At 44.8% G+C, this 25,898-nt stretch overlaps 1 protein-coding gene across 1 annotated transcript in view; it reads left to right on the top strand.

Moving 5' to 3' along the window:
- LOC126204386 (transcription factor SUM-1) overlaps positions 1-25,898 on the top strand; it is a 542,825-nt gene that overhangs the window by 111,019 nt on the left and 405,908 nt on the right. The window contains exon 3 of the mRNA XM_049938757.1: positions 29-175. Within this exon, the coding sequence (XP_049794714.1) occupies positions 29-175 (147 nt within the window). The remainder of the gene's footprint in view (positions 1-28; positions 176-25,898) is intronic.

The raw sequence follows: 25,898 nt of genomic DNA, 5'->3' as shown, positions 1-25,898 counted from the left end.
ACAGCTGGCCCCCCGTGTGCTGCCGCAGGTGAACGAGGCGTTCGAGCTGCTGAAGAGGCGGACGTGCGGCAACGCGGGGCAGCGCCTGCCCAAGGTGGAGATCCTGCGCAACGCCATCGAGTACATCGAGTCCCTGGAGCAGCTGCTCAGCCTGGGCGGCTGCCCGCTGCCGCCGGTGAGTGCAGTGCCGGCCACGCACACGAACACAGGCCTAGCGCGCGTCTCTAGTGTCAGGAGCCGCTTGCATCGTCAAAGACCAATCTGCTTCACTGCAGCTATTACACGATCGTAAACGTTTTCGTCGTAATTTTCGGCAACAGTAAAAAACAGCATATATTGGTTGTGAATGCATTGCTGGAAAAGACAGAAATGGAAACGACTGTGGGTGAAACCGTAGATAGCGAGTGGAGAAGCGCGAAGTGTTTGCCATAATTTGATTCGTGAGCAACAGTGCGAGAACAACGAAAATTATTTCAGAATGAGCGAACAAGCATTTCAGTTTGGCCTCGTGGAAGTGGTCCCTCACATTTGCATACGCGACTCACTTAAGAAATGCCATTTCTTAATTTCATTCATTGTAATAGATGTTTTTGGAAAACGTTCAGCTGTGTTATTCGTGATTTAAATAATGAAACACTGGACTAGTTACGTATTTTTTCACGCTTAATGTGAGGTGAGGCTTTTAGAGAATTTATTATCATTATCAATAGGAAATATTCACGTAAGTATTTTATGTGTGTTGTTCTTCCTCTCTTGCCCAGCAGTTGTTATTACGGTCAACTGCAATCGGACAGATTTATTTAGGGCGATTTTCCGAAACATCACATAAAATACCTGTGTAAATATTTGTACTTGATGATGAGAATAAATTCTCGCAAAGCCTTGTGGAAATCGTAAAAGAAATACGTAACTGGTTCAGTGCTTCATTCTTTAAATCATGAATGCTATTTCTGCTAAAGATGGTCTCACGGATAATTTAAGATTTTTAGCAACAGGCGAAATCTGTTCCAGTTTTCAACATAATGCTCTGATCGCACAATGTATCATTTTACGTTTTATTCCAGAAACACGTGAACCAATATATAAATCACCCAATTCTGAATTCATGAAGGTTATGTTACGTTATTTGGAGTACAAATAAACGATTTTATTTCGCTTATGCATACTTTGAACACAAGAGACTTTTCACACTACCAGCTCCTTCCACATCCTTTCTTTTTGTATGTAAGCTTAACATCAGCCACAGTGCAACATATTCGAGCGCAGTCGGTTGCTGCACCTCTTTCTTTGTAAGATTGTTATGGTTTCTGTAGTCAGCGTGCTTTGTGGTATGGAGAATTTCGTATCTTTCGTACTTTGCACCGATCACAGCGGTGCTAGCCACGCTCCAAATGTACTTCGTCATTTTATAAAATGCACTAAAGGATCTAAGCATCACTCTAAATTTTATTTAAGATCTTTACTAAAAGCTTTCCTACTACATTATCAAAGAGACAAAGGCACACATATATCTGTTGGCTTTGGTAGGTATTTATCGTTGGTCACGAACGCTACGTTACTGGCGTCACACATATGTGCACTTAGGGCTGTATTTACCGTAGCCCACGGTTGAAACCGTGGCCAACAATTAATACAGGCCTGAGCGCACATATGTGTGACGTCAGCAATGTAGTGTTCGTGGCCAACCATAAATACTTACCAAAGCCCTTCCGTTCAATCGTTAACAGCATAGTAGGGAAGCTTTCAGCAAAGATCTTTGATAAAAGTTAGAGCGAGGACCTAACTTTGATCAAAGTTGGCCACCGTCTACGTGTCGCTTCGCTTGCTTTAGTGCATTTAAGCTATAAAATTACAGAGTGTATTCGATACGTGTTACCACCAAAGTGATCTTAGCAAAGCACGATAAGTGCAAAAACCGTCATAAGCGGTTGAATCTTACAAAGAAATAGCGGCAGCAATCAGCAGCATTCGAAGTGGCTGCATTGTGGATGATTGTAAGCTTACGAATAAAAAAGGAAGCATGTGGCAGGAGATGTGAAAAGGCAAGTGTGTTAGAAGTGTACATAAGATAGATAAATGGATTTATTTGTCCTCTGAATAACCGAACTTAACAGCTATAAATTACTCGTTAGCTGATTTATGCGAGGTCTATTCGAAAAATAAGATCCGCAATGAAGATGCTCTTGCACCGTTTTCGATGGGACGTGTTTGATCACCCAGAATACAGCCCGTAACCAGGTCCCCCTGAGCTTTATCTCTGCTCACATGTATCGCTGGCTACGTAGAGAACAATTTGGCACAGAGAACGAGGTTTCAGCGTAGAGAACTGGCAGAAAGCACAGGCGGCATTGGAAAGTTGGTACAACTCTAGGAGAGAGGTCTTAAGTCGGAGCGGCGACTATGTAGAGAAGTAGTTGTAAGATGTAGCTTAATATTGCAAATAAAACATTTGTGATTTTCTCAGTGGTTTGTATTTCACGACAGATCGGACCTTACTTTCCGAACAGCCATCGTATACTGGTTCAAATGTTTCTCGAACAATACTTAAAATGGTCCCCTGCAGGATTCGAGGTGGAATAACGTCCACCTGTTGCTAAAAACCTTATCCATGAGGGACGATCTTTAGCAAAAATAGTATTCATCATTAAACAATGAAACACTGCACCAGTTACATATTTTTTCACGCTTTGCATGGTAGTTTGCAAGAATTTACTCTCTTCAGCCAGTAAAAATATTTACAAAGGTATTTCATTCGATGTTTCGGGAAATCGGATAAAAGAAATCTGTCCGACTGCACTAAATCATAAAAACACAACTTCCGTGCATGAAAGGGCGGAACAACACACCTACAGACAGCACATAAAATATCTATGCAAATATTTCGTCTTGATAATGATAAAAAATTCTCGAAAAGCGTCATATTAAGTATTAAAATACGTAACTAGTGCAGTGCTACATTATTTAAATCTTGAATGACGCAGATGCAGGCTTTCCAGAAACTTTGAGTATGATGAGTGAAATTAAGAAATGGCATTTCTTAAATGAGTATCGTGCATGCAAGTATGAGGGCCACTTTCAAGATGGCCATTTGAAATGTTTCCTCGACAATTCTAAAATCATTTTAGTTGTTAATTATATCCTCGTACTTTACGTCAGCAAACAAATTCTGGTGATGATTTCGAGCTTCTGTTCTCGCTGTTCATGTTTTCACCGACAATCGTTTCCATTGCTCTCTCTTTTTCAAGCAATGCCCTCGCCGGCAACATATGCTGTTGTATAGGCGATTAACTGTTCGCCTTCCGTTCCAGAAAAGCTATGATGAAAAATTTCGCGATGGTGTAATAGCTCCAGTGAAGTAGTTTGGTCAAAGGAGCTTGACGAAATCTTTGGCAGAGATCTTTTACAATGTAATACGCGGATCACCCTTCGTGCCTTTGTGTCTGCCGGCAGCAACACTTCATTGCTGACGTCGCAGATGTGCGACGAGGCACGTATTTTTCTTTGCCCACGTTTGAAACCTCAGAATGTCGATCAGCTGACTGCGGGCGTCACCCATGTTTAGGCGACGTCTGGTAAGCTTATCTTTGTCTCGACTGCAGCACTTCGCTAAGGCTTTCTGCAGCGTATTTCAGGTTACAGCAGGCAGCGGTCACTGTCAGTTGGCAGACGCTGTCTGCAGAGGTGGCACTATGACGTCGGCCAACAGCTTGGTCACAGTGTCTTAGGTCTCCCCCCCCCCCTCCCCCGTTTTCGGCGGGATCAGTGAGGTTAGGTTACAAGTTAAGATAGAATCTGCTCTGTCAGGGGTGTTAGATTTTAACCTCCTTGGGTCGGACGAATGCCACAAAACGTCTGTGCTTAGAAACGAGTTCTGCATTGCGGTTTTCGTATTAAAAAGATGGCGATTGCATGTGAGTCTCTAAAAGAACGAGGCTAACACTGAGATCTGTTTCCTCAGTTATAGGGATATATGAGGCGAAGAGAGAAACGTTATAGTACACACCCGAGATAACTGGTGGTGACATTGAAAAGTAAGATTACAAACCGTCTACAAAATTTCAAATAAACTACAGTAGTGCAGTGCGTCTGTGAAAAGATCTATGCTCGAAGCATACATCTACCACCGCCGTACCTAAGCAGAACTTCTGGTCGAAAACCCGAAAAAATTCTTCTGCTACGCAAAATCGCTAAGTGTGTCTAAGGTTTCCATCCACTCACTCATTGACCAGTCTGGTGTGGCAGTTCAAGATAGCAAAACGAAAGCCGAAAATTTTAAATTTCGCGTTTAAGAAATCGTTCACGCAGGAGAATCGTAGAAACGTATCGTCGTTTGACCATCGCACAGAGTCCCGTATGGACGATGTAGTGATAATCATCCCTGGCGTAGAGAAACAAGTGAAAGAGTTGAAACAAATAAGTCGCCAGGTCCGGATAGAATCCCAACTCGATTTTCGAAACAGTACTCTACAGCATTGGCCCAGGTTGCATTTATCACGAACCTCTCGCTCAGCGCAAATTCCCAAGCAAATGAAGAAAAAAAAGCAGGTGACTCTTGTATATAATAAGGGTAAAAGAACAGACTCGCAAAATTACAGACCAATATCCGTAACATGTTTCGCTGCTGAAATCTGGCTCATGTTCTGAGTTTGGACATGACGAATTTCCTATAGAACGAAAAACTTACGTGCACGAGTCAGCACGATTTTAGAAAGCACCGCTCGTGTGAAACTCAGCTTGCCCTTTTCTCACATGCTGTACTGCAAACTATGGACGGAGGGAAACAGGCAGATTCCGTATTCCTAGAGATTTCCGAAAAGTGTTTCACATGATACCCCACTACAGACTGTTAACGAAGGTACGAGCGTATTGAATAGGTTGCCAGATATGCGAGTGGTTCAGCAATAGAACCCAGCATATGTTATGGACGGAGAGAGTTCATCAGGGACAAGGGTATCATCAGGAACGCCCGAGGGAAGCTTGGTAGGACAGCTGTTATTTTCTACACACACGAATTATGTGGGGGACAGAGCGAGCAGCAGTCTTCGGCTGTTTGCTGATGATGCTGCAATGTACGGCTAGGAGTCATTGTTGAATCACTGTAGAGGGATACCACACAAAATTTCTAGTTGATGTGATGACTGGCAGGTAGCTCTAAATGTACAAAATTATAAGTGAATGCAGGTGAATAGGAAAAACAAACATTATAATGTTCGAGTTCAGCGCCAGTAGCGTGCTGATTCTCGGAGTCGCGTCGACGAAATATGTAGGCGTAATGTTGCAAAGCAATATGAAATGGACCGAGCATCTAAGGATTGTGGTAGGGAGGGTGAATGGTCGACATCGGGTTAATGGGAGAATTTTAAGAAAGTGTAGTTCATCTGCAAAGGCGTGCGTTTGGAGGACGATAGTACGATCTATTCTCGAGTACTGTTTGAGTGTTTGGGATCTGTGTCACATCGTAGTAAAGGAAGACATCGAAGCAGTTCAGAGGTGGGCTGCTGTATTTGTTACCGGTAGGTTCAAAAAACGCACAATAGTTACGGGATACTTCTGGAACTCAAATGAAAAGCCTTGTAGGGACGGCGACGTTCTTTTCGAGACTCAGAAAATGTAGAAAACCGGCATTTGGACCAGACTGCAGAGCAATTCTACTGCCGGCTACATACATTTCGCGTGAGGAACATGAAGACAAGGCAAGAGTAATTATGGCTCGTACAGAAGCGTACAGACAATCATCTTCCCTCGCTGGATCTGCGAGTGGAACAGGGAAGGAAACGAGAGATAGTGGTACGGGGTACACTCCGCCATGGCCATACGATTGCTTGTGGAGTATGGATGTAGATGTGTCTTTAAGCAAAAGATACGGCACCTTTCTCACTATATCAATTTTTTTAGATTAAAAGTGGCTGTTTTTGGTTTGCAATAAACCGACAATTTGACTTCATAGCTTACGAGCTGTTTCCCTATTGCGATATTTTTCATCCTCAGGATGGCACAAACTCCTTCTGCCACAGACTAAACTGGCCAGTTTCTCGCGGTCCATTATTCAGTCTGTGACGCTGCCGATTAACTTTCATTTCTCCGATTGTCGGACTACGACACTGGTGGGCATTGGGACTGAGCGCTTATTGGAGTACTGTTTGGAAAAGATCGGCCGTCTCTGGCCGACGTCGGTCGTCGGCGGAATAGACGCGTGCCGGCGCCACTGTAACCGCAGCCTCGAGCCATCCTCTGGACGGTCGGACGACTAATAGCCGGCGACAGGTTTGGCCTGAGGGCGGCGGAGACTTGTCGGCGCGAGAGACGGCTGGTCGGCTCCGGGCGCGCCCTTGGCTGCCGGCCAGGGCTCAGCCTGTCTGCCGACGACGACAGGCAGTCGTCGCTGCGGCAGCCAGGCCAGCAGCAGCAGCAGCAGCAGCAGCAGCAGGTAGCTCACCACCACCTGTCCGCACCGGTGGCGACTCCGGGGCTTCCCCAGAGGACGAGAGGCGGGTGCCAGCTGGAACACCATTTTTAAAGTTTCGCAGTCTGTAGTTAGGCGCTGTAAATCGAGACACGGAAGCTCTTGCAGAGAAGGCCATCTCTGTAAAACTTTGCCAGTATGACAAGAACAGTGCACAAGAGCTCCTGAAATTTTTAGAGTCATTCAAAGGTGCAATAGAGGTTCTCGACGGAAAGAATTACCCGACTGATCAGTTGCTCTGGATCTACATACGGAATACTCCCCGCAGTGACGAAACCAACACAACAGAGCTACTGAAAGTGATTGGCTCGTTTTCAAAGGACTACACGTAAAAATACACTGTCCGGTCACATGAAGGTGACCGTGTATCAAAAGCCTGAAAACACCTTTTGCAGCACGTACTGCTGCGTCCAGGAAGAGAGTTTGGTGGCGAGGGGAATACGGTAAACTCATTCTAGTACTCTCTAAACCGCGAACATACACTCTGAGTTGTGTGACATGTTGCATTATCCTTTGCAAGCTGCCATTGTGCTGAGAAGAATCAATTGCATGCAAGGTTGAGTGTCTGCGCCGAGGATAGAACAGTACTTGTGTTGATCCACTGTGCCCTCCAGAATGATGATATCACCCGCGAATGCCTCGGAAACAATCCGCAGACCGTAACGGTCCCCCCTCCAGGCTGGACCCCTTTACTCTCATAAGTTTCACACTGTACACGCCGACGGCCACCTGTCTGATGCAGGATAAAGTGTGAGGCATGTCCACTCGCGATATTGGCGTTCTGATTATAGCCTTTCTCGGAGATGAACAGCAGTCAGCGGCCGATAAAGTGCACCCAGGTGCAACCTTGGAGAGGGTGACGGAAAGCGCGTACTTGGGGGTCGACCATTTCGCCTCCGCGATGATATTCCGTGACAAAGTAGTCTTCCATTTGTCTGGAGAGATTAATCGCCACAATGCGAGAGTGTACACTGAAAATGTGATGCATCAATGAGATTATCTGGAGGTTAATGTATTCTGTGTAGTGTCAGAGGCGAAGCTCTAAGGGCAGTTTTTCTTCAGTGAGAAGACTATGTATGGCCGGTACCTCTTACCAGGACTGTTCATATTTTTAAAAATAACGGCAATCCGGTACATCGATATTTAAATAAATATCGTTATCGGCTCTCGATATATCAAGGAAGTGTATCAATATATAGACTGAAAAGTCTAATCAGACATTACTGTGCAACGAATTTGTGACAGAATATGAGGTTCATGTAAGCTGGGATGGAATTATAATTTGACTAATATCTTGATCTGTTTTTGTGGTATTTGTCAATATTTAGTTTGGGCTGCTATTCATTGTTCTCGGAGTGGCTAAACTGTGTACTAAGTGAGATTCACCTGTCTTCAACCGTAACGCGTGGTAATGACCAGGACGGTCCGGCTGAGCGGCAAAATTGGAAAATATTAAATTTCAGCCATCACCTCTCACCACGTACAGTGCAGTGACCGACAGTCTTCACTTAATGGCTGAGAGCAGCGGCGCTTGCGTAGAGTTGTCAGTGTTAGTAGACAAGCAACACTGCGTGAAATAACCACAGAATTAAATGTGGCCGTACGACGACATTTCCGTCAGGATAGTGCGGCGGAATTGGCCGTTAATGGGCTATAGCAGCAGACGGTTGTTAACAGCTGATATCGCCTGCATCGCATCTCCTCGGCTCGTGAACGTATCGGTTGGACCCTAGACGACTGGAAAACCGCCGCCTGGTCAAACGTGTCGCTATTTCAGCTGGTAAGAGCTGATTGTAGGGTTAGAGCGTGGCTCGGACACCACAAATCTTTGGACCCAAGTTGTCGACACGGAACTGTGCAAGCTGGTGGCGAGTCGTTAACCCTGTTGGCTGTGTTTACGTAGAATGAACCGATCGTTGACTGAAAATGGTTATGTTCAGCTATTGGAGGCCATTTTCACCCGTTCATGGACTTCATGTTCCCAAACAACGATGGAATTTTTATGGATGACCCATAAATTGTTTGCCATTGGTTTGAAGAACGATTTGGACAAGTCGAGCGAATGATTTGACGATACAGATCGTGCGACATGAATCCCATCCAACATTTCTGAGAGGTAGCCCCCCGCAATAGCTAGTTCTCTGAAAAGCCGCCTGTCTCTCTCACCTTTGTGATGGGCCTCTGCCTGTTAGCGAACTTACAGTCAGCCACGACTTAGAGACTGAAATTACTTTTGGCCAGAAAATTAACTCTTCCAGATATGCTGCTTAATGTACACAAGCCACAGTCAACCTCTTTCTAAAATCCATTGTTATTATCCTTCCGGGAGGACATATTGATCGATTAATTACTCCATAAAATAGCGCAAATGGTCTAAGAAGTCAAATGGAGGCTGTAAGAAAGGGAAGCTACCTTTCAGTTTCTGTACAGTCGCTTCCCATACCAGTCACGTAATCGTCATTTTGATGTTGCAGAATGTAAGAAAAGTGCTCGCCAAATCATCACGCTCACTAGTAGTAAAAAATTTGACAACAGTGAAATTGGCCACTGTAGCTGACATGTGAAAAGAACGATTGTTTCTTGAAAGGGTCTACTACCAGAGGAAAACCATAAATAAAAAGCTGCAAACCATGTGTTTCTAAATATAGTGGATGGTATTTGGGAACGGAAGCCATTTTCTGTAGAGGATAAGAATACTAATCAATCTGAAGTGTTTTCCATAAATAAACTAATCTCTTAAACCATAAGGGCACAGAAACGTTACCGCATGAATGAGGGACCTGGCGGTATTGGCTCTCCACCCACCACATCTACGACCGAACCACGGAACCACTTCTAAGTTACCTATTGAGTTAGCCTCTCTTTTACTCATAAAATATGGTAAAGCCCTCATATAAAAACCTGTACCCTATTCCTGGAAGAAACCATAGGTCTACAAAAAGGGTAGAAGAAGTGATCTACGAAACAACCGTCCAGTATCATTCACATCCATCTGTTGTAGAATCTTAGATAAAAGAAATGGTTCAAATGGCTCTCAGCACTATGGGACTTAACATCTGAGGTCATCAGTCCCCTAGAATTTAAAACTACTTAAACCTAACTAACATAGGAACAACACATACATCCATGTCCGAGGTAGGATTCGAATCTGCGACCATAGCGGTCGCGCGATTCCAGACTGAAGCGCCTACAACCTCTCGGCCACTGCGACCGGTCAATCTTAGATCATATTCTGATCACAAACATAATGAGGTACCTCGAATAGAATGAATTGCTCCGTGCCAGCTGATGTGGACTCCCCAAACGTCGGTAATGTGAAACCTAACTTGAGCTGTCCTTACACGCCCTTCTGAAAACCATGGATCAAGTACGCAGGTGGATGCAGTTTTTCTTGGTTTCCAAAAAGAATTTAAGTCAGTACCAAATTAACGTTAATTACTTAACGAACGGGGTATCAGACACTTGTAGTAGGATTGAAGAATTGTTGGTAGGTATCACACATCACGTTTTTTTCGACGGAAGTAGAAGTACCTACATGCGTTTCACAGGGAAGTGATTTGGATCTTTTCCTGTTTACATCGCTCAATGACCAGGCGCATAATATTAATTATAACCTGAGACTTATTGCAGACGATGTAGGTACCTACAATGGAGTCTTCACTGCATAAATATTCAATCTGAGCTTGATAACATTTCAAAGATACGTAAAGAGTGCCAACATGCTGCACATGTTCAGAAATGTTAAATTTAGCATTTGACAGAATAGAAACATAGTATCCTATGCTTACAAGATCAGTGAGTTGCTGTTGGAATCAGTCAACTCATACAAATACCTGGGTGTGAGAGTTCGTAGGTATATGAAAGTGAATGCTCAAATACGCTCGTAAGTAATTAAAGCTGATGGCTGAATTTGGATTCATCGGCAGGATACGGGTAAAATGTGAAGGAAATTGCTTTCAGAATTCTCATGCGACTCATGCTCAGTTGTATGGAAACTGCCTGCCAGTGTGGCCGTGCGGTTCTAGGCGCTTCAGTCTGGAACCGCGTGACCGCTACGGTCGCAGGTTCGAATCCTGCATCAGGCATGGATGTGTGTGATGTCCTTAGGTTAGTTAGGTTTAAGTAGTTCTAAGTTCTAGGGGACTGATGACCACAGATGTTAAGTCCCATAGTGCTCAGAACCATTTGAACCATTTTTTTGTGTGTGTGTGTGTGTGGAAACTGTACCAAACAGGTCTAACAGAGGACACTTAACGCATTCGACGAAGGCTATAATGAACGCTGCTAGGTTTATTTGACACATAGGTGATCGTCATGGAATAGCTGCAAAATCTGATACGTCACACTCTTCAAGATAGATGCCAACTATCCCCCGAAAACCTACTTAAGAATTTCTAAGAACCAGTGTTAAATGAAAAGCCTAAGCAGTCGTTCGAGGATCTCCCTTATGAAGCCGCTATGCTTATAAGTTGTTCCATAACTTTTTGTTTTTCTTTTCTGTGTGACGTTAATCAGCGCTATTTTCTCTCTACTGCTTTTCGTACTCTGGTTTTACCTTCAGTATTGGATGTTACTATGTCACTTTTTTGTATTTCTACCACACCATTTTTTCTCTCGTTTCCCTGGGATGCGCTTCTCGGCAGTCTTCTGACTGGTAAGATGCGGCCCACCACGAATTCCTCTCCTGCGGTGGCAACCGCTTCATCTCATAGGAGCGCACCCAATGTCATCAGTTATTTGTTGGATATATTCCAGTCTCTGTGTTCCCCTATAGTTTTCACGCCCTACAACTCTCTCGAGTACCACGGGAGTTATTCTTTCATGTTTTAAACTTGTCCTATCATCCTGTTCCTTTTTGTTACTAATGTTTTCAAAATGTTTCTCTCTTCGACAATTCTGCGGAGAACCTCCTGATTTCTTGTCTACACCTGTCTACCTATTTTAAACATCTCCTTATATTATCACATCTTTGGTTATCCTCTTTTCCAATATCCCCACAGATCATAATTCTCTTCCATACAATGCTGTGCCCAAATTTTACAAAATCTTGCACCAAGGACATCCTTTGGCCATAAGATAAAACATTCCAAATAACTGTCTCAATAAATTGTTTGCATATTTCTAGATTACAGCTTTTGCTTGTTAAAATAACATTTGTGAGTCTCAAGTTTTCTTTCGCCGTTGCTACACTTTTAGATGCAGTACAGGGACGTTTTCTGCAGTGAGCAGTTTGATTCATAAATTGGCCTCTTTCAGAATTCATAAACACATGGGTTGTACAGCACTACGTTTCTTATCGTAATGTAAGTCACCATCGTCATACAAAACATGTACACATACATTACAGACACACTATAGATTCACTTAAGACAGAAATATCACATATGACGAGGGAAGTGCCCATTGCACGCGTGGAAAAAGAATCTATTCTCAATAAGCAAGTGAACCTTCACCACTGTGTTTACAACCAAAAATTGCCGTGCGACTGTTTGTTTCATTTTGAATTTGTCTGGAAGATCTGGACGAGATACAGACATAAATGCAGCCCAGAGATGATAAGCCATATTTATCTCTTTACGTATTGCTTATTTAGCCTGTATATCTACCAGTGATCATCGCCGAAGATAGTGTCGACTCTAGTTACGCACTGAGGAAGTTGTTCGAGGAATATATGAAATGGAGTTTAAAAAAAGAAACACACGAAAAACTATGTAAATTATAGTGGGTGGGGACGAAGAGCATGTATACGCTGAAAATTTAAGTAAAATGAAGTGCAAGTCACGGATGACGTCTTTCGGCCTTATGTTAAATCTACTCATCGAAGAAGCAATACCTGAAACAAAAGAATGATTCAACAGTGGACGCAAAATTCAGGATATTAAGATATAAATGATAACAGTCGCTGATGACATTGACATCCTCACTGAAACTGAAGGAGAATTACAGAGCCTGTGGAATAAAGTGAACAATCTAAATTATGGGTTGAGACTAAACTGAGAAAGGCGAAAGTAATGAGGAGTAGCAGAAGTAAAGTTAACGATAAATTTAACAACAAAATTAGGAACCATGACGTAGGTAAGGTAAAAGAATTTTGCTACATTGGAATGAAAGTAACACGACCGACGAAGGAGGGGCGGACATAAACAGCGGATTAGCAGAGGCAAAGAGTAAAGTTCTCCCCTATAAAAGTCTGCTACTAACAAAAAATTGGCCTTAATTAGTTGAAGAAAGTTTGAAAAATTGGCCTTAATTAGTTGAAGAAAGTTTGAAAAATGTATGTCTGGAGCAGAACTTCCTATAGAAGTGGTCGTAGGTTGTGTTCCAAAAATGAACAGCATAGAGACTGAAGTGATGACACTTTCTGCAAGACCTGACCATCATTTTTCAGGACAATGCTCAAGCACGTACAGTGCAAGCTGTTACTGATTTGTTTGACTGATGGGGCTGCTAAGTGCTATACCACCTACTGCACTTCCCTGACTTAAGCCCTCGTGGGTTCAGCTCGATTTCTAAACAGAAGGAAACACTTCACGGCATTCGCTTCAGAACTGCTACAAATTCTTCGGGCAATAGACCGCGCCACTCGAACTGTCAAAACAACTGGCACCAACTGGCATTGCTAAGAGTATCCTACGGCAACGGGTTATACACAATGCTGGTGACTGCTTTAAAGGTCAGTAAAACTTTGAAACACGTGTCTATTTTGTACGAGGTGTAAATAAATGGTTGCCACTTTTAAAGTTCCAACCCTCATACATTGAACTGGGTGCCATGGACTTTTATTTATTCGACTTGAACACTCCAGACTCACGAAAATAGCAGTTCTTGTCATGCGTTTGGAGTGTACACGTCTAATAAATAGAAACCCTCGGTATGCAATTCAATATTCTATATGTGCCAATGATTGGATGTCTCCATTCGTTTTTCGCACAGCAGCTTGAAGACGAAGAATTACGGCTGTTGGTGTCCTTTTCCTACGAGTCACAAGACTGGAGACTAAAAAAAATATTTAGATGTACCACCAGCCAAAGTCTGACGACTTAAAAAAATCTACGTTTGACTATAACCACGAATGGAAAGATAATAGAATATATCTATAGAAGTTATGAAAATGGATGCCCCACATATCTTTTTAAACAACTGGACCGATTTCAACCAAACTTGGTACACATATCATTTACTGTCTTAATAGAATCACTGTGAGGGTAAGGTCCTACCACCTATCAAAGGGGAGGGAGAGTAAGCGAAAAAGCATCGCAGCCCACAACGCGAGAATATCCACGCTTTAGTTATCCAGTATTTGTAGAATGAGAGCACTTAGAGACTTGCAACAAACTTTATACATAATTTCAAACATTTACAAAACTTATTCTTGCTGACGACTCCAAAGAACGATGACTGAAAAATGTTTGTCGCATATTACATTGCCGCTGTTTATCCAGTAAAACTACTTGATGAAACATGACGTTTTAATGTATCACTTCTTTACTACTAACAGTATTCGCGACACATTTTGCACGCAGTATTCACACACATCACTGAATGTACCTGCAAAATTATATCAATGTACAGCTCATAGACCAGGAGATAAATTAAGCTGCGTAAAAATGGAAGTGTGGGGTGAAATTCGATAGAGTTGCAGGTGAATCATGTGTTCAAAAACATGTGAAATATGTTAAATATCTGTGAAATACATTTGTCATATACGTATGCAAGCAAAGTGACGAGTAGAAATGTCATCTTAAACCTCTGGAACACTTTCAAACAAAGTTGGTACACATCTTAGTTACAATCTGGAAGGAAATACTGTAGGGGTAAGAACCACCAGCCTTCTTTTGTGATGAGTGTAAAAACGTGGAGAGAGAGAGAAGGGAGGACGAGGAGATGGACAGACAGCGAGGAGGAAGTAGGAGATAGGCACAAATAGGAGGGTGAGGAGATGGGAAGAGAAGGGGGAGAGGGAAGTGGATAGAGAGAGGGGAATGGAGGAGGGACAGAGAAAGAGTACGAGATGGAAAGAGCCAGCAGGAGGAAGAGACAGATGTGTGAGAGGAGGAAATGGGGAGGCTGAAGGGGAGGAAGACAGGAAGGCGAAGACAAGCAGGTAGAGAGGGACAGAAAAAGGAAAGGGGAGGAGATAAACAGGGAGCAAGGGAGAAGGAAATGAGAGAGGGGACGATGTACAGAGAAAGGAAAGAGGAGGAGACAGATAGGACAGGAATAGGAAGAGAAAGGTAGAGAGTTGGGGTTGAGGAGATGAACAGAGAGGCAGGAGGAGATGGACACGGAAAGAAAAGATGAGGAGATGGACAGAGAGAGGGAACAAGAGGAGATGGACAGAGAGAGGGGGCAAGAGGAGATGACAGAGAGAGGGGGCAAGAGGAGATGGACAGAGAGAGGGGGCAAGAGGAGATGGACAGGGGGAGGGGGCAAGAGGAGATGGACAGAGAGAGGGGGCAAGAGGAGATGGACAGAAGGATGAGAGAGGAGGAGACGGACTGATAAAAGATGGGAATATTAAACACTAAGGCAATGCTGTGTTCACAGCTTGGTAAGCTCGAGCCTCTACATATGTAATAATATCAAAAACAAAACTGAAGAGATTATAAAGAAAACAAAAGCAAGCAGCAGATGTACAAACAAATCAGAAGTCTGGGAAATAAGGGAAATTAAGTCGTAGCCAAGGAATTGGATTACAGGGGACGAAGTGCTGGAGGCTCAAGATTAGACCGCATCCGAAATGAAGAAATCCGAAAATCGATATAATGGAAGCTATTGAAAGGAAGGTAACAAATTGCCAAGAACAGCATGGAGATGAATCCCACAGAGAAAATGGAGATGAGGTCGACCGCCTAAAACATGGATAACAGATGCCAAGGAAGCGTGCTATCTAGGAGTCTGCAAGTAGAGCAGCCGGGAAGCCGTAAACTGTGGTCGCCGAGAACCGAGAAACCGCGTTCGTTGCAAACAACTCGAAAATATACAGCGCGATTTAGCTGAGCTCTTCCCATAAAATACGTCCGGAACCTCTTAAGATACCCTAGTTCTGTTTTGGCGCAGACGTATTGCAAGAAAAACTCTCTTCATAGCGATAAAATTACTGAGACATAAGCATCAACTTGGCTTTTTGAGATATACTGCAGTAATTTCTGCTGCTGGCATGATAGAAAAGAGACGATAAAATGGCGTTTAGGTCTTCAAAATCTGTTTAATAACTTCAGAGTAATTACAGTATTTAGTACTTGGGATTTACTGCTTTCAACATGAATCCGATTGCTGTCTTCTGCGGAATTACGTGACTTCGTACCCAAGCAAGGAAATACATCAAGTCGGTTAAGGAGGTAATAGATCATTACACGTCTGTGATTTCGGTATACTCGTAAAATGTGTACAGAGGAAATACAGAATTCACTGTGTCTACGTCTTTCGCGTGTGTCGAATGTTGGTTAGCATGAAAAAGCAAATGTCTTTCACAAACCAGGAGAAACTAACTACGCCATTTCCTTACGAAGACTGTAGGAGGAACACGAAGAAAATATGTCGACAGAATTCAGCGAATGTATGAAAGATTGTTGTCGGTAGCGTGAAATACTAAGCAGAGGCTAAATCATCAAGCCTGCAATGCGCGCAGCGAACGAAATAGACTTCCTGGTAGCCATTGTTTCAAATCCTCATGTTAGCTTCAGACTAATTTGGAGTACGTCTGGAATGAGCACAGCGACGTTCACATTTTACGGGAGATCAGCCTCCATCCGTGTTGCACGCCGCTTCACCAGCAGCCTAACCACTAAGATTGCTGAAGGCCCGTGGAATTCTCTCGCTCGGTTTGATGCGATGTCGGAACAAGAGGCCCTTTTTTCCAAAGAGTTCCCTTTACCACTGATGTTACCTTGACAAATCGTAGTAAGCAATATGTAAGGAATAGAAGTCTGGGTTGCTGAGAATCCACACTAGCTGAGGCGGGTTGAGCATCAGAGGCAGTGGAGCTAGTGTGAACATTTGGTGCAGGATTTTTGAAGAAACCTTAACTGGTAAGAGGTACGCACAATATTTATCGGCCCTCCTAGATAATGTACCACTTGAAGCACGCAAAAGTGGGAGGAGTGTTCAATAAGCAGTGCAACACATTTCTTTTCTCTGGCAATTTCGGTTGAAACAAATATAGTGGAACAACACCGCTTCAGCCCCTATATGCCCGGGTTCGATTCCCGGTTGGAGAATTTTCTCCGCCGAGGGACTGGGTGTTGTGCTGTCCTCATCACCATCCTATCATCCTCATCGACTGCAGGACGCCGAAGTGGCGTCAAATTGAAGGGGGGCCCTGGCCACTGGCCATACGATTAAATAAATAAAGCCCCTATATTTTTATGAACTTTCGACAGCTGTCGCCGCTATACGTGCCCTTCAAATTTGAGTCTGTAACGGAGGTGGGTTCCAAACAGTGGTCATTATTTTCATATGGCGAAAAAACAGAGCGAAGCAGAGATTGATAGCTACTTGCAGAATGTCTACGGGGCCCAGGCAGTCAACAAATGCAGAGTGAATGGTTGGGTGAGGCGTCTGTAATCATCGCAGCAAGGTCACGCAAATCTGTACGATCATCCTTGTGCCGGTCGATAGCTGGAACGTGCGGACACTCTCATTTGATGTGATCGACCAATCAAATACCTTGTCGCTCAACTGGACGTCTATGTTGGTAGTGCTGGCACAAGCGTCCGCCAGTTGGGGTGCTCACAGGTGTGTGGCTACTGGCTTCCTCGCCGCCTAACGGAAAACCGTAAAGAGCAGTGAAGAACCGTCTGCGTGGAACTGCGTGACCGTTACGAGGGTGATGGTGACAATTTTCTGTCGAACGTCGTCACAGGTAATGAAACAAGCGTTCGTCACCTACAACTGGTAAGCCACGGTGCGGTGGCACATCACCTCTCCTCCGAAGAAAAAGTTCAGAGCCGCACCCTCAGGTGACGAAATCGTGGCGACGGTCTTCAGAGGTCCTGAAGGGGTGATTCTGTTTCACGTCCTACCTCACGGTGCAACGTTCAACTCTGAAGCTTATTGTGGTACCTTCAGGAACGTGCTCGTCCTCACAAAAATGGAAACGAACTACTTCTTCTGAATGACAACGTAAGGCTCGACACAAGTCTGAATACTTGAAAAAAGTTCACAAAATTTCATTCGACTGTTCTTCCTCACCCATCCTGCAGTCACGATCTCGCACCTTCCGACTTCCACGTGTTTGGCCCAATGAAGGATGCACTCCACGGTAGGGAATACGTGGAAATGGAGAGGTGATTGACGCAGCAAGACGCTGGCTCCAACATCGATCAGTGTAACGGTACCATGCTGGCATGCAGGCCCTCCCAGTAAGGTGACGTAAGGCTGTCAAATTGAAGCGAGATAGTATTGAAAAATATGGTTTTGTAGCAAAAGAGTGAGGAATAATACGGCGTATCGGACTCGTGAATTAAACCAATCTGCTTTCAGACAAAAATGTGTTTTGGATTAGTTACAGAACAGCTCCGGTATGTGGTACCAGGATGAAGGTTACGCGGCTGATTTGTCGCTCGTGGCTAGGAAAGCGCTGACCAGCTCTTTCCTGTCACTGGGTAGGACGTGAGGGCGTTATCAGATGGCCCACACATTCCCTTAATCTGACGCGGCTAGACTTTTATTTCTATAAGGTGAACTCAAAAGTAAAGTGTTTGCACCAGTTCCGACGAATCTCCAAGAGGGGAAGACCGTAAACTTCGGAGGCTGAGAAGAAAGAAATGGCATTACGTGTGCACAGCTCGCAAGTCCAATCGAAGAGAAACAACACGGTGCCCCCCAGCCAATCACCGGCCCCGGGTCCACCTTGTGCTGCTGCGCGCAGTGGCGGTGGCCGGCACCTGTCGTGTTGTGGGGCGGGCGCCGTGTGACGGTGGGACGCCGGCGCGGAGGCAGAGGCAGAGGCAGAGGCGGAGGCCGGGCCGCGGAGGCTGGCTTTTGTTTTTGTGCGCAGCGGCGCCACACATGTGCGCTGCACGTGCGAGGGACTCGAACGAGAAACCTCCGCTGTCGCTGCGCCAGAGCGCACAGTTTGCACCGACAGCACCAGTCTCCCTATAGAGGGTGCCCGTAATTAAAGTTCCAGTTTCAAAAATGTCAAATTTGAAGAGGGCGTTATAGACGCAGGAGAAACAGCATGGAAAAAACGTATCGAAAATTTGACAGGCTGAAGCGCGGCACACGGCTGTTTCCCATTTGGCGCCCTAGACACCCGACGTGACTTTCTCCACGAAGGAACGTGCGTTGCTGGTAAAGTTCTTTTACGAGAACGGTGACTGTGAGCCACTAACCCTGCAGAAGTTCCAGACACTCAGTGATATGGAAAACGGCATTGGTCCGATGGATGCAAAAGATCTACAGAAAATCATTACAAAAATCGAAAATAAGGTTCTACATCTACATCTACATCCATACTCCGACGGAGGGTACCTTGAGTAACTCTATCGGTTCTACCTTCTATTCCAGTCTTGTATTGTTCGTGGAAAGAAGGATTGTCGGTATGCCACTGTGTGGGCTCTAATCTCTAATTTTATCCTCATGGTCCCTTCGCGAGATATACGTAGGAGCTTGACTCCTCGTACCGAGCTACCGAGCGTCTCTCTTGCAGAGTCTTCCACTGCAGTTTATCATCTCCGTAACGCTTTCGCGATTACTAAATGATCTTGTAACGAAGTTCTCTGCTCTCCGTTGGATCTTCTCTATCTCTTCTATCAACCCTATCTGGTACGGATCCCACACCGGTGAGATCTATTCAAGCAGTGGGCGAACAAGTGTACTGTAATCTACTTCCTTTGTTTTTGGATTGCATTTCCTTAGCATTCTTCCAATGAATCTCAGTCTGGCATCTGCTTTACCGACGATCAACTTTATATGACCATTCCATTTTAAATCACTCCTAATGCCTACTCCCAGATAATTTATGGAATTAACTGCTTCCAGTTGCTGACCTGCTATATTGTAGCTAAATGATAAGGGATCTTTCTTTCTATGTATTCGCAGCACATTACACTTCTCTACATTGAGATTCAATTGCCATTCCCTGCACCATGCGTCAATTCGCTGCAGATACTCCTGCATTTCAGTACAATTTTCCATTGTTACAACCTCTCTATATACCACAGCATCATCCGCAAAAAGCCTCAGTGAACTTCCGATGTCATCCACAAGGTCATTTATGTATATTGTGAATAGCAACGGTCCTACGACACTCCCCTGCGGCACACCTGAAATCACTATTACTTCGGAAGACTTCTCTCCATTGAGAATGACATGCTGCGTTCTGTTATCTAGGAACTCTTCAATCCAATCACACAATTTGTCTGATAGTCCATATGCTCTTACTTTGTTCATTAAACGACTGTGGGGGACTGTATCGAACCCCTTGCGGAAGTCAAGAAACACGGCATCTACCTGGGAACCCGTGTCTACGGCTCTCTGAGTGCTCGTGGACGAATAGCGCTAGCTGGGTTTCACACGATCGTCTTTTTCGAAACCCATGCTGATTCCTATAGAGTAGATTTCTAGTCTCCAGAAAAGTCATTATACTGGAACATAATGCGTGTTCCAAAATTCTACAACTGATCGACGTTAGGGATGTAGGTCTATAGTTGTGCACATCTGTTGACGTCCCTTCTTGAAGTGCACTGTGACGGATGGAGGAAAGCAGTTGATCCAACATCTGTCGAAGATGGGTTCACAGCACTGCAGGAAATGCAGATGTAGAAAATCCTACTCAACATCCTGCATTGCTATGCATGCAAAATCTCCAATGTTCAGGCGTTTCTTCCGGCTGACCTGCCAGCAAGACAAACGTTAGCTCCAAATTTCTTGCTCTCACGGAAGTGGACAGTCAATGGCCGTGAAACATTCTGTGAACAGACGAAGCTCATTTTCATAACCGAGGACACGTCAATACTCGGAATTTCAGACTATGACCATGAGAAAATTCGCTCGCACATCAACCTCTGTACCACCTCATAGTGAAACGCTGACTGTGTGCTGCGGGTTGACGTCATTCTTTCTCGTAGGGCCGTATTTTTTTGTAGCAGCTGAGTCCTTGCGGGTCCTGTTACCTTTACCGTTACTGGTAAACGCTATGAGAGTCTTCTCCGCACCAACGTTGTTCTAAACCGTGAACAGCTTGGATGTGTGGGTAGGATCATTTTTATGCAAGATGGCGCTCCTCCGCAGACTGCACAGCCAGTGAAGTGGCTGCTGCAGAGGCATTTTGGAAATGCTAGAATTATCAGTCGCCATTGCCCAACAGCCTAGCTGTCCGGGTTATCTGATCTTAATCCGTGTTGACTTCTGCCTGTGGGTCATCTGAAAGAGTCTGTGTTCAGTGCTCCATTTACGAACGTAGCTGGACTGAAAGCACGCATTGCGCGCTGTGCACGTGACCGCCAGTCACTTCCAAGTGTTGTGGAACACGCTGTTTCTCGATTTCAACCTGTGGCAGGAAACGGTGGGCAGCGAACTCAAAATGTCTTGCGTCATTCTCACGACAATTAGACACCGATGTCATTTTGCTTCTTATGTGTTTTTTGATCCAAAGACAATTAAAAACTCATGTCCTTTTGCATTTTGTGCGGTTTTTGGCCCCCTGACAATTACAAGACGAGTTTTGTGGTACGACATTGCCGTGTTGGATGTGCTTATGTAACTGTGACACAATTAATCACTACCGAACTTGTGCAGTCATGCACACTGAACAGTGTGGGTGGTGCAATGTGCAACTGAAACCATAGACATCGTGTTGCGATTCATCTGTGATTTGTAATCGATCCCCTTTACGTTAGGATGCATACAGCGCCATCTATTGCTAAAATAATTTTTTTTTTTTTTTTTGTTCATTGAAGTTTGCCTCCATGCTGTTTAAATTTGACGTCATTCTAAGCTCTGATGCTCTTTCTACAGCGCATGGACACCCTGTACATTCGGGAATAGTTTGAATAGCTTAGAAAGTGTTGCAGTTTGTGATCAACATAAAAGCTCCATTAAAGGTAAACGAACAAAATATGTGCGCACCATACAGCCTACGCGGGCGAAGCAGCGGATGCCCAGCTAGTATTTTCTAAAAATCTGTATGCACGATGTTTAAAAAAAGTGTCGCATATTCCTACAAGAGCCACTATCGGTCAAAACTAGAAGAAACGTTCCTACCTTGTTGTACCTTTCTCTGCATGTGTTTAAGATGACGCATAAACTGCTGTTCGCCTCTGTGTACGAGATGACGCCTGCGACAGCACACGCGTCGAACAAGCTCCGTCATGGGAGTGCCGGTCCGTACCATTCGTCGTTTGCAAACGTTAGTACTAAATTGTCGCCGGCCGTTGTGGCCGAGCGGTTCTAGGCGCTTCAGTCCGGTCGCAGGTTCGAATCCTACCTCTGGAATCGATGTGTGTGCTGTCCTTACGTTAGTTAGCTTTAAGTCGTTCTAAGTCTAGGGGACTGTTGACCTCAGATGTTAAGTCCCATAGTGCTCAGAGTCATTTGATTTTGAATTGTCGTATCAGTACGTGCGAGCAGCAACATAAGAATCAGGACAGCAAATTTAAATTTTTTCTGAAATAAGCAGATCGGTGTCAAATTACGACATGCCCTATAATAAGTTCCAGTGGCGCGTCATGATACAGAATTAAGTCTCTAATTATGAACATCTAGAAATGTTCAAATATTAGGAAGTTTGTCACGTGTCCGTAGCTGAGGCGTTGCATGGATGCAAGCAATGCACAGGACCCAGCTTTAATTCCCGGTACTGCCGTGAATTTTTCCTTCTCGGGAGGAATGAAACAGGATGCACTGTATCTCATGATGCCAACTGCCTGACTGGCAGTGAGAAGTAGCGACTCCAACGTCTGGAAATGTGACAACGGCCGGCAGGACGATATGCTGGCCTCGAGTCTTTCCGTACTGCTCCCAGTTGACTATACGTGGCAGAGGAGGACACGGCGGTCGGTCATCTCGCATAGACCGCTGGACCTCATCCCGGAACTATATACATATACTTTTTAGCTTGGCTCCAGACCAGAGGTCGGCGTCCGCGTTTCTGGATACGATGCTACGAATAGCGAGCCTGTCTTCACCAATTCAGCGAAACGTCCAGGTGAGCCGTTATTGGTGGGGACAGGAGGCGCGGTTTGCAGCCAGCTACGCCCGCTGTGTGTCAGTGGCCGAGTCAGAGCGTCCTCCTCAGCTAGGACGAGACCTTCAGGCGAACATACCGCCTCCACACTGCCCTTCCTTGCCGACCAACCAGCTGTTTTCTGGAGAGTCTCTGCTAATCCTCCACAGGCTGGTGGTGCGAGACATCAGTCTTCTGGCTGGTTTGATGCGGCCCACTACCAATTCTTCTCCGGCGTCAACCTCTTCATCTCGGGGTAGCACTTGCAACCTACATCGTCAATTATTTGCTGGATGTATTCCAATCTCTGTTTTCGTATGCAGCTTTTACCCTCTACAGCTCCCTCTAGTACCACGGAAGTTATTCGCTGATGTTCTAAGACATAACGAACCATCCTATTCCTTCTTCTTGTCTGAGTTTTCCATTATTTGTTCCAACCCCAATTCTCCAGAGAATCTCCTCATCCCTTACCTCATCGGTCCACCTAATTTTCAATATTCTTCTGTAGCACCACATCTCACAATCAGATACTTCGACTCTCATCTTTTACGGTTTTCCCACAGTCCATCCTTCATTATCATACAGTTCCCTGCTCCAAAAGTACATTCTCAGAAATTTATTCCTCAGATTAGTCCAGCGTGGATTATTTTGCTGCCTAGCTAGCTGCCTTCATCTACTTCGTGATGACCAGTCCTCATGTTAAGTTTCTCGCTGTTCATATTGCAGCTACTTCTCATTACTTTCGTCTTTCTTCGATTTACTCACCGTGCACTTTCTGTAATTATTAGACTCATCATTCCATTAAACTAATCCTGTAATTCTTTTGCACTTTCACTGGGTACAGCAATGTAATCAGCGAATCTTATCATTGATATCCTTTAAGCCTGCATTTTTACTTCACTCTTCAACCTTTCTTTTATTTATGTCATTTCTTTTGCGATGCGTAGTCCGAACAGTAGGGACGGAAGACTACATCCTTATCTGACATTCTTTTTAATCAAATAACTTCGTTCCCTATATTTCACTCTTGGCTCTTTGTGCATATTGTATATCACCTGTCTTTCCCGTGATTCTCGAACAGAGTATTCATTACTAAAAGCTGAAATTTTTTGCAGAACTCAGTTTGTACTAGGAATGGGAGAGGAGAAGGACTAAGTCCACGTTCTTCTGTAACTCTTTCTTCTTTTCCTTGCCCCACAAACGCGTTTCAACGCACCAGGAGAAATTTTCATCTCACTTTAAGTAATGAATTAGCCTTTCAGTAACCTCTTATTCTTTCTCTATGTCTACATCTTGGCTTGTGACGTCGGGATGTATACCTGAACTATTGTTGTCGGTGTTGGTTTGCTGTCGATTCTGATGACAACAGTCATATCACTGAACTTTTCACAGTAACTCATTCTCTGCTTTGCCTTCCTACTCCCGTTATACCATTTTCTGATCCCCTTATTGCTGAATGTTTCATTCGGGCTTTAACCACTTAGTTATGCGAAGAATCTTCAGGAACGGCCCATGGTTCTACTTTCACGTTGAACTATAGGTCCGCCTTCCTCGGTAGGACATCTGGGGTTGGTCAAGGAGACGCCAGTCGCGAAAGTGAAGTCCATCTGGAGGGCTTACACCCGGCCGTTGAGCCGCACAGAATTTAACTTAAATTTATCCATGTTATATCGATGTCATTTGAGGGCTGCAATTGTTTTGTAGAATTTTTATGAAATAATATGGTGGAGAAAAACTGTGTCACGAAATCGTAACCCTGGATAGCTGATGCCGGTAGGAACCAAAATTACTAACGTTGCGTAAGTCGACAACGCACAATTTTTAAACTACGAAAACTTGGCGCCACGCTCTCCGATTGGACACAGGATTCCCCTGTTGCCGGATGCTATGAACAAAGCTCGACCTCGAACACTTTGCCTGCCAGAGATCACGATGCGTCCAAGGCGTCCCGCACGCTCGGTGGTGGCGCGCCATCCTTCCACTCTGGGGCCCTAGGGCCAAATCCGCCGGGTTCCCGACACATCCATTGTAGTTTCATGATAAGACGTACCGGGAACAAACACGTCAATAGCTGTTAGTTCGCGTACAGAAAGTCTTTTACAAATTGTGTCGGCCCTGAAAAGGGCCTTTTAGTTAGGACATTGTTTACTTAAAGCAGGTGCTCGAACTGGCGACCCTCTGACGCGACAGAAGCTTGGTGACATCGAACGGTGTTTCGCCGTACTCTTTCAAAGATTCCTGGCTTTTCTCTGGTGTGACTGGCGCGATGTTGAATGCAATCCATTAATTCCTATTCGTTTCTACGTGGTTCGCGTCCGGCTGGGTGAACCAGAACCTTGAAGAATCCCCACAGGAAAAAGTCCGGTGGCGTGAGGTCTGGTGGTCGCGGGGGCATCTCCTACGAGCACCTCTGCCAATTACCTGGCCGTCGAAGAGTTCATTTAAATAACCGCGGGTGCCCCACCATGCTGCAATCACACGTGCAGCCGTACGTCCAGGGAACATCTTCCAGCAGGCCGGATAGAGTTTCTAACAAAAAGCGAACGTATTTTGCCCCTGTTAGTCGCGGAGGTAGAGGGACCGGCCCAATCAGATGGTCACTCACAATGCCTGCCCAAATATTGAGCGAAAATCGTTCCTGATGTCCGTGGACGTACGTGACTTGCCGATTTCCATTGCCCACTGATAAACTTTTCGAGTGTTGTAAAGGCCATCCCAGTGGAACGTGCACTCGTCGGTAAAAAAAACACGATGGCGGGGAAGTCGGGATCCCGCACAACACGTCGCAGAAATCACCGGCAAAACCCTAGCCTGTGTTCATTGTCCTCCACGGGATTTAGGTCTCGGTTAGGACGGAAAACTAAATGGAAGCTGGCCGTCACCCCTCAAAACCTCCCAGACTAGCCGATGAGTGACCCCATGTCGTGTCCAACCGCTCGAGTACTTGCAGGTGCTTTCTTGAAGTGCTCGAGAACAGCCTCTTCAAATACAGCATCCCGTCGTGTTCGGGATCTTGTAGCATCACCATGAGGTACCGCTAACGAGCCTGTATCACCAAGTCGCCGGTGAATTGCTGCAAACGTTTGCGGGTGTGGGTGGCGTCTTGCTGGGTACCGTCCCACATACAACCGCCGAGCTTCATGCGCATTACCGTCGGCTAGTCCATAAACCGTATGTCGTTGTTCTTCAGACGAATATTGTGCCGCCATGCTTACTGTATGACTAAATTGCAGATGACGTGTGTGTGCTCCGAAGCGAAGCTTA

This window comes from Schistocerca nitens, chromosome 9 (genome assembly GCF_023898315.1).
Source record: "Schistocerca nitens isolate TAMUIC-IGC-003100 chromosome 9, iqSchNite1.1, whole genome shotgun sequence".
NCBI classification, from domain to species: domain Eukaryota; kingdom Metazoa; phylum Arthropoda; class Insecta; order Orthoptera; family Acrididae; genus Schistocerca; species Schistocerca nitens.
The sequence above is the reverse complement of the archived record's forward strand: the minus strand, read 5'-3'. Positions and strand labels throughout refer to the sequence as shown.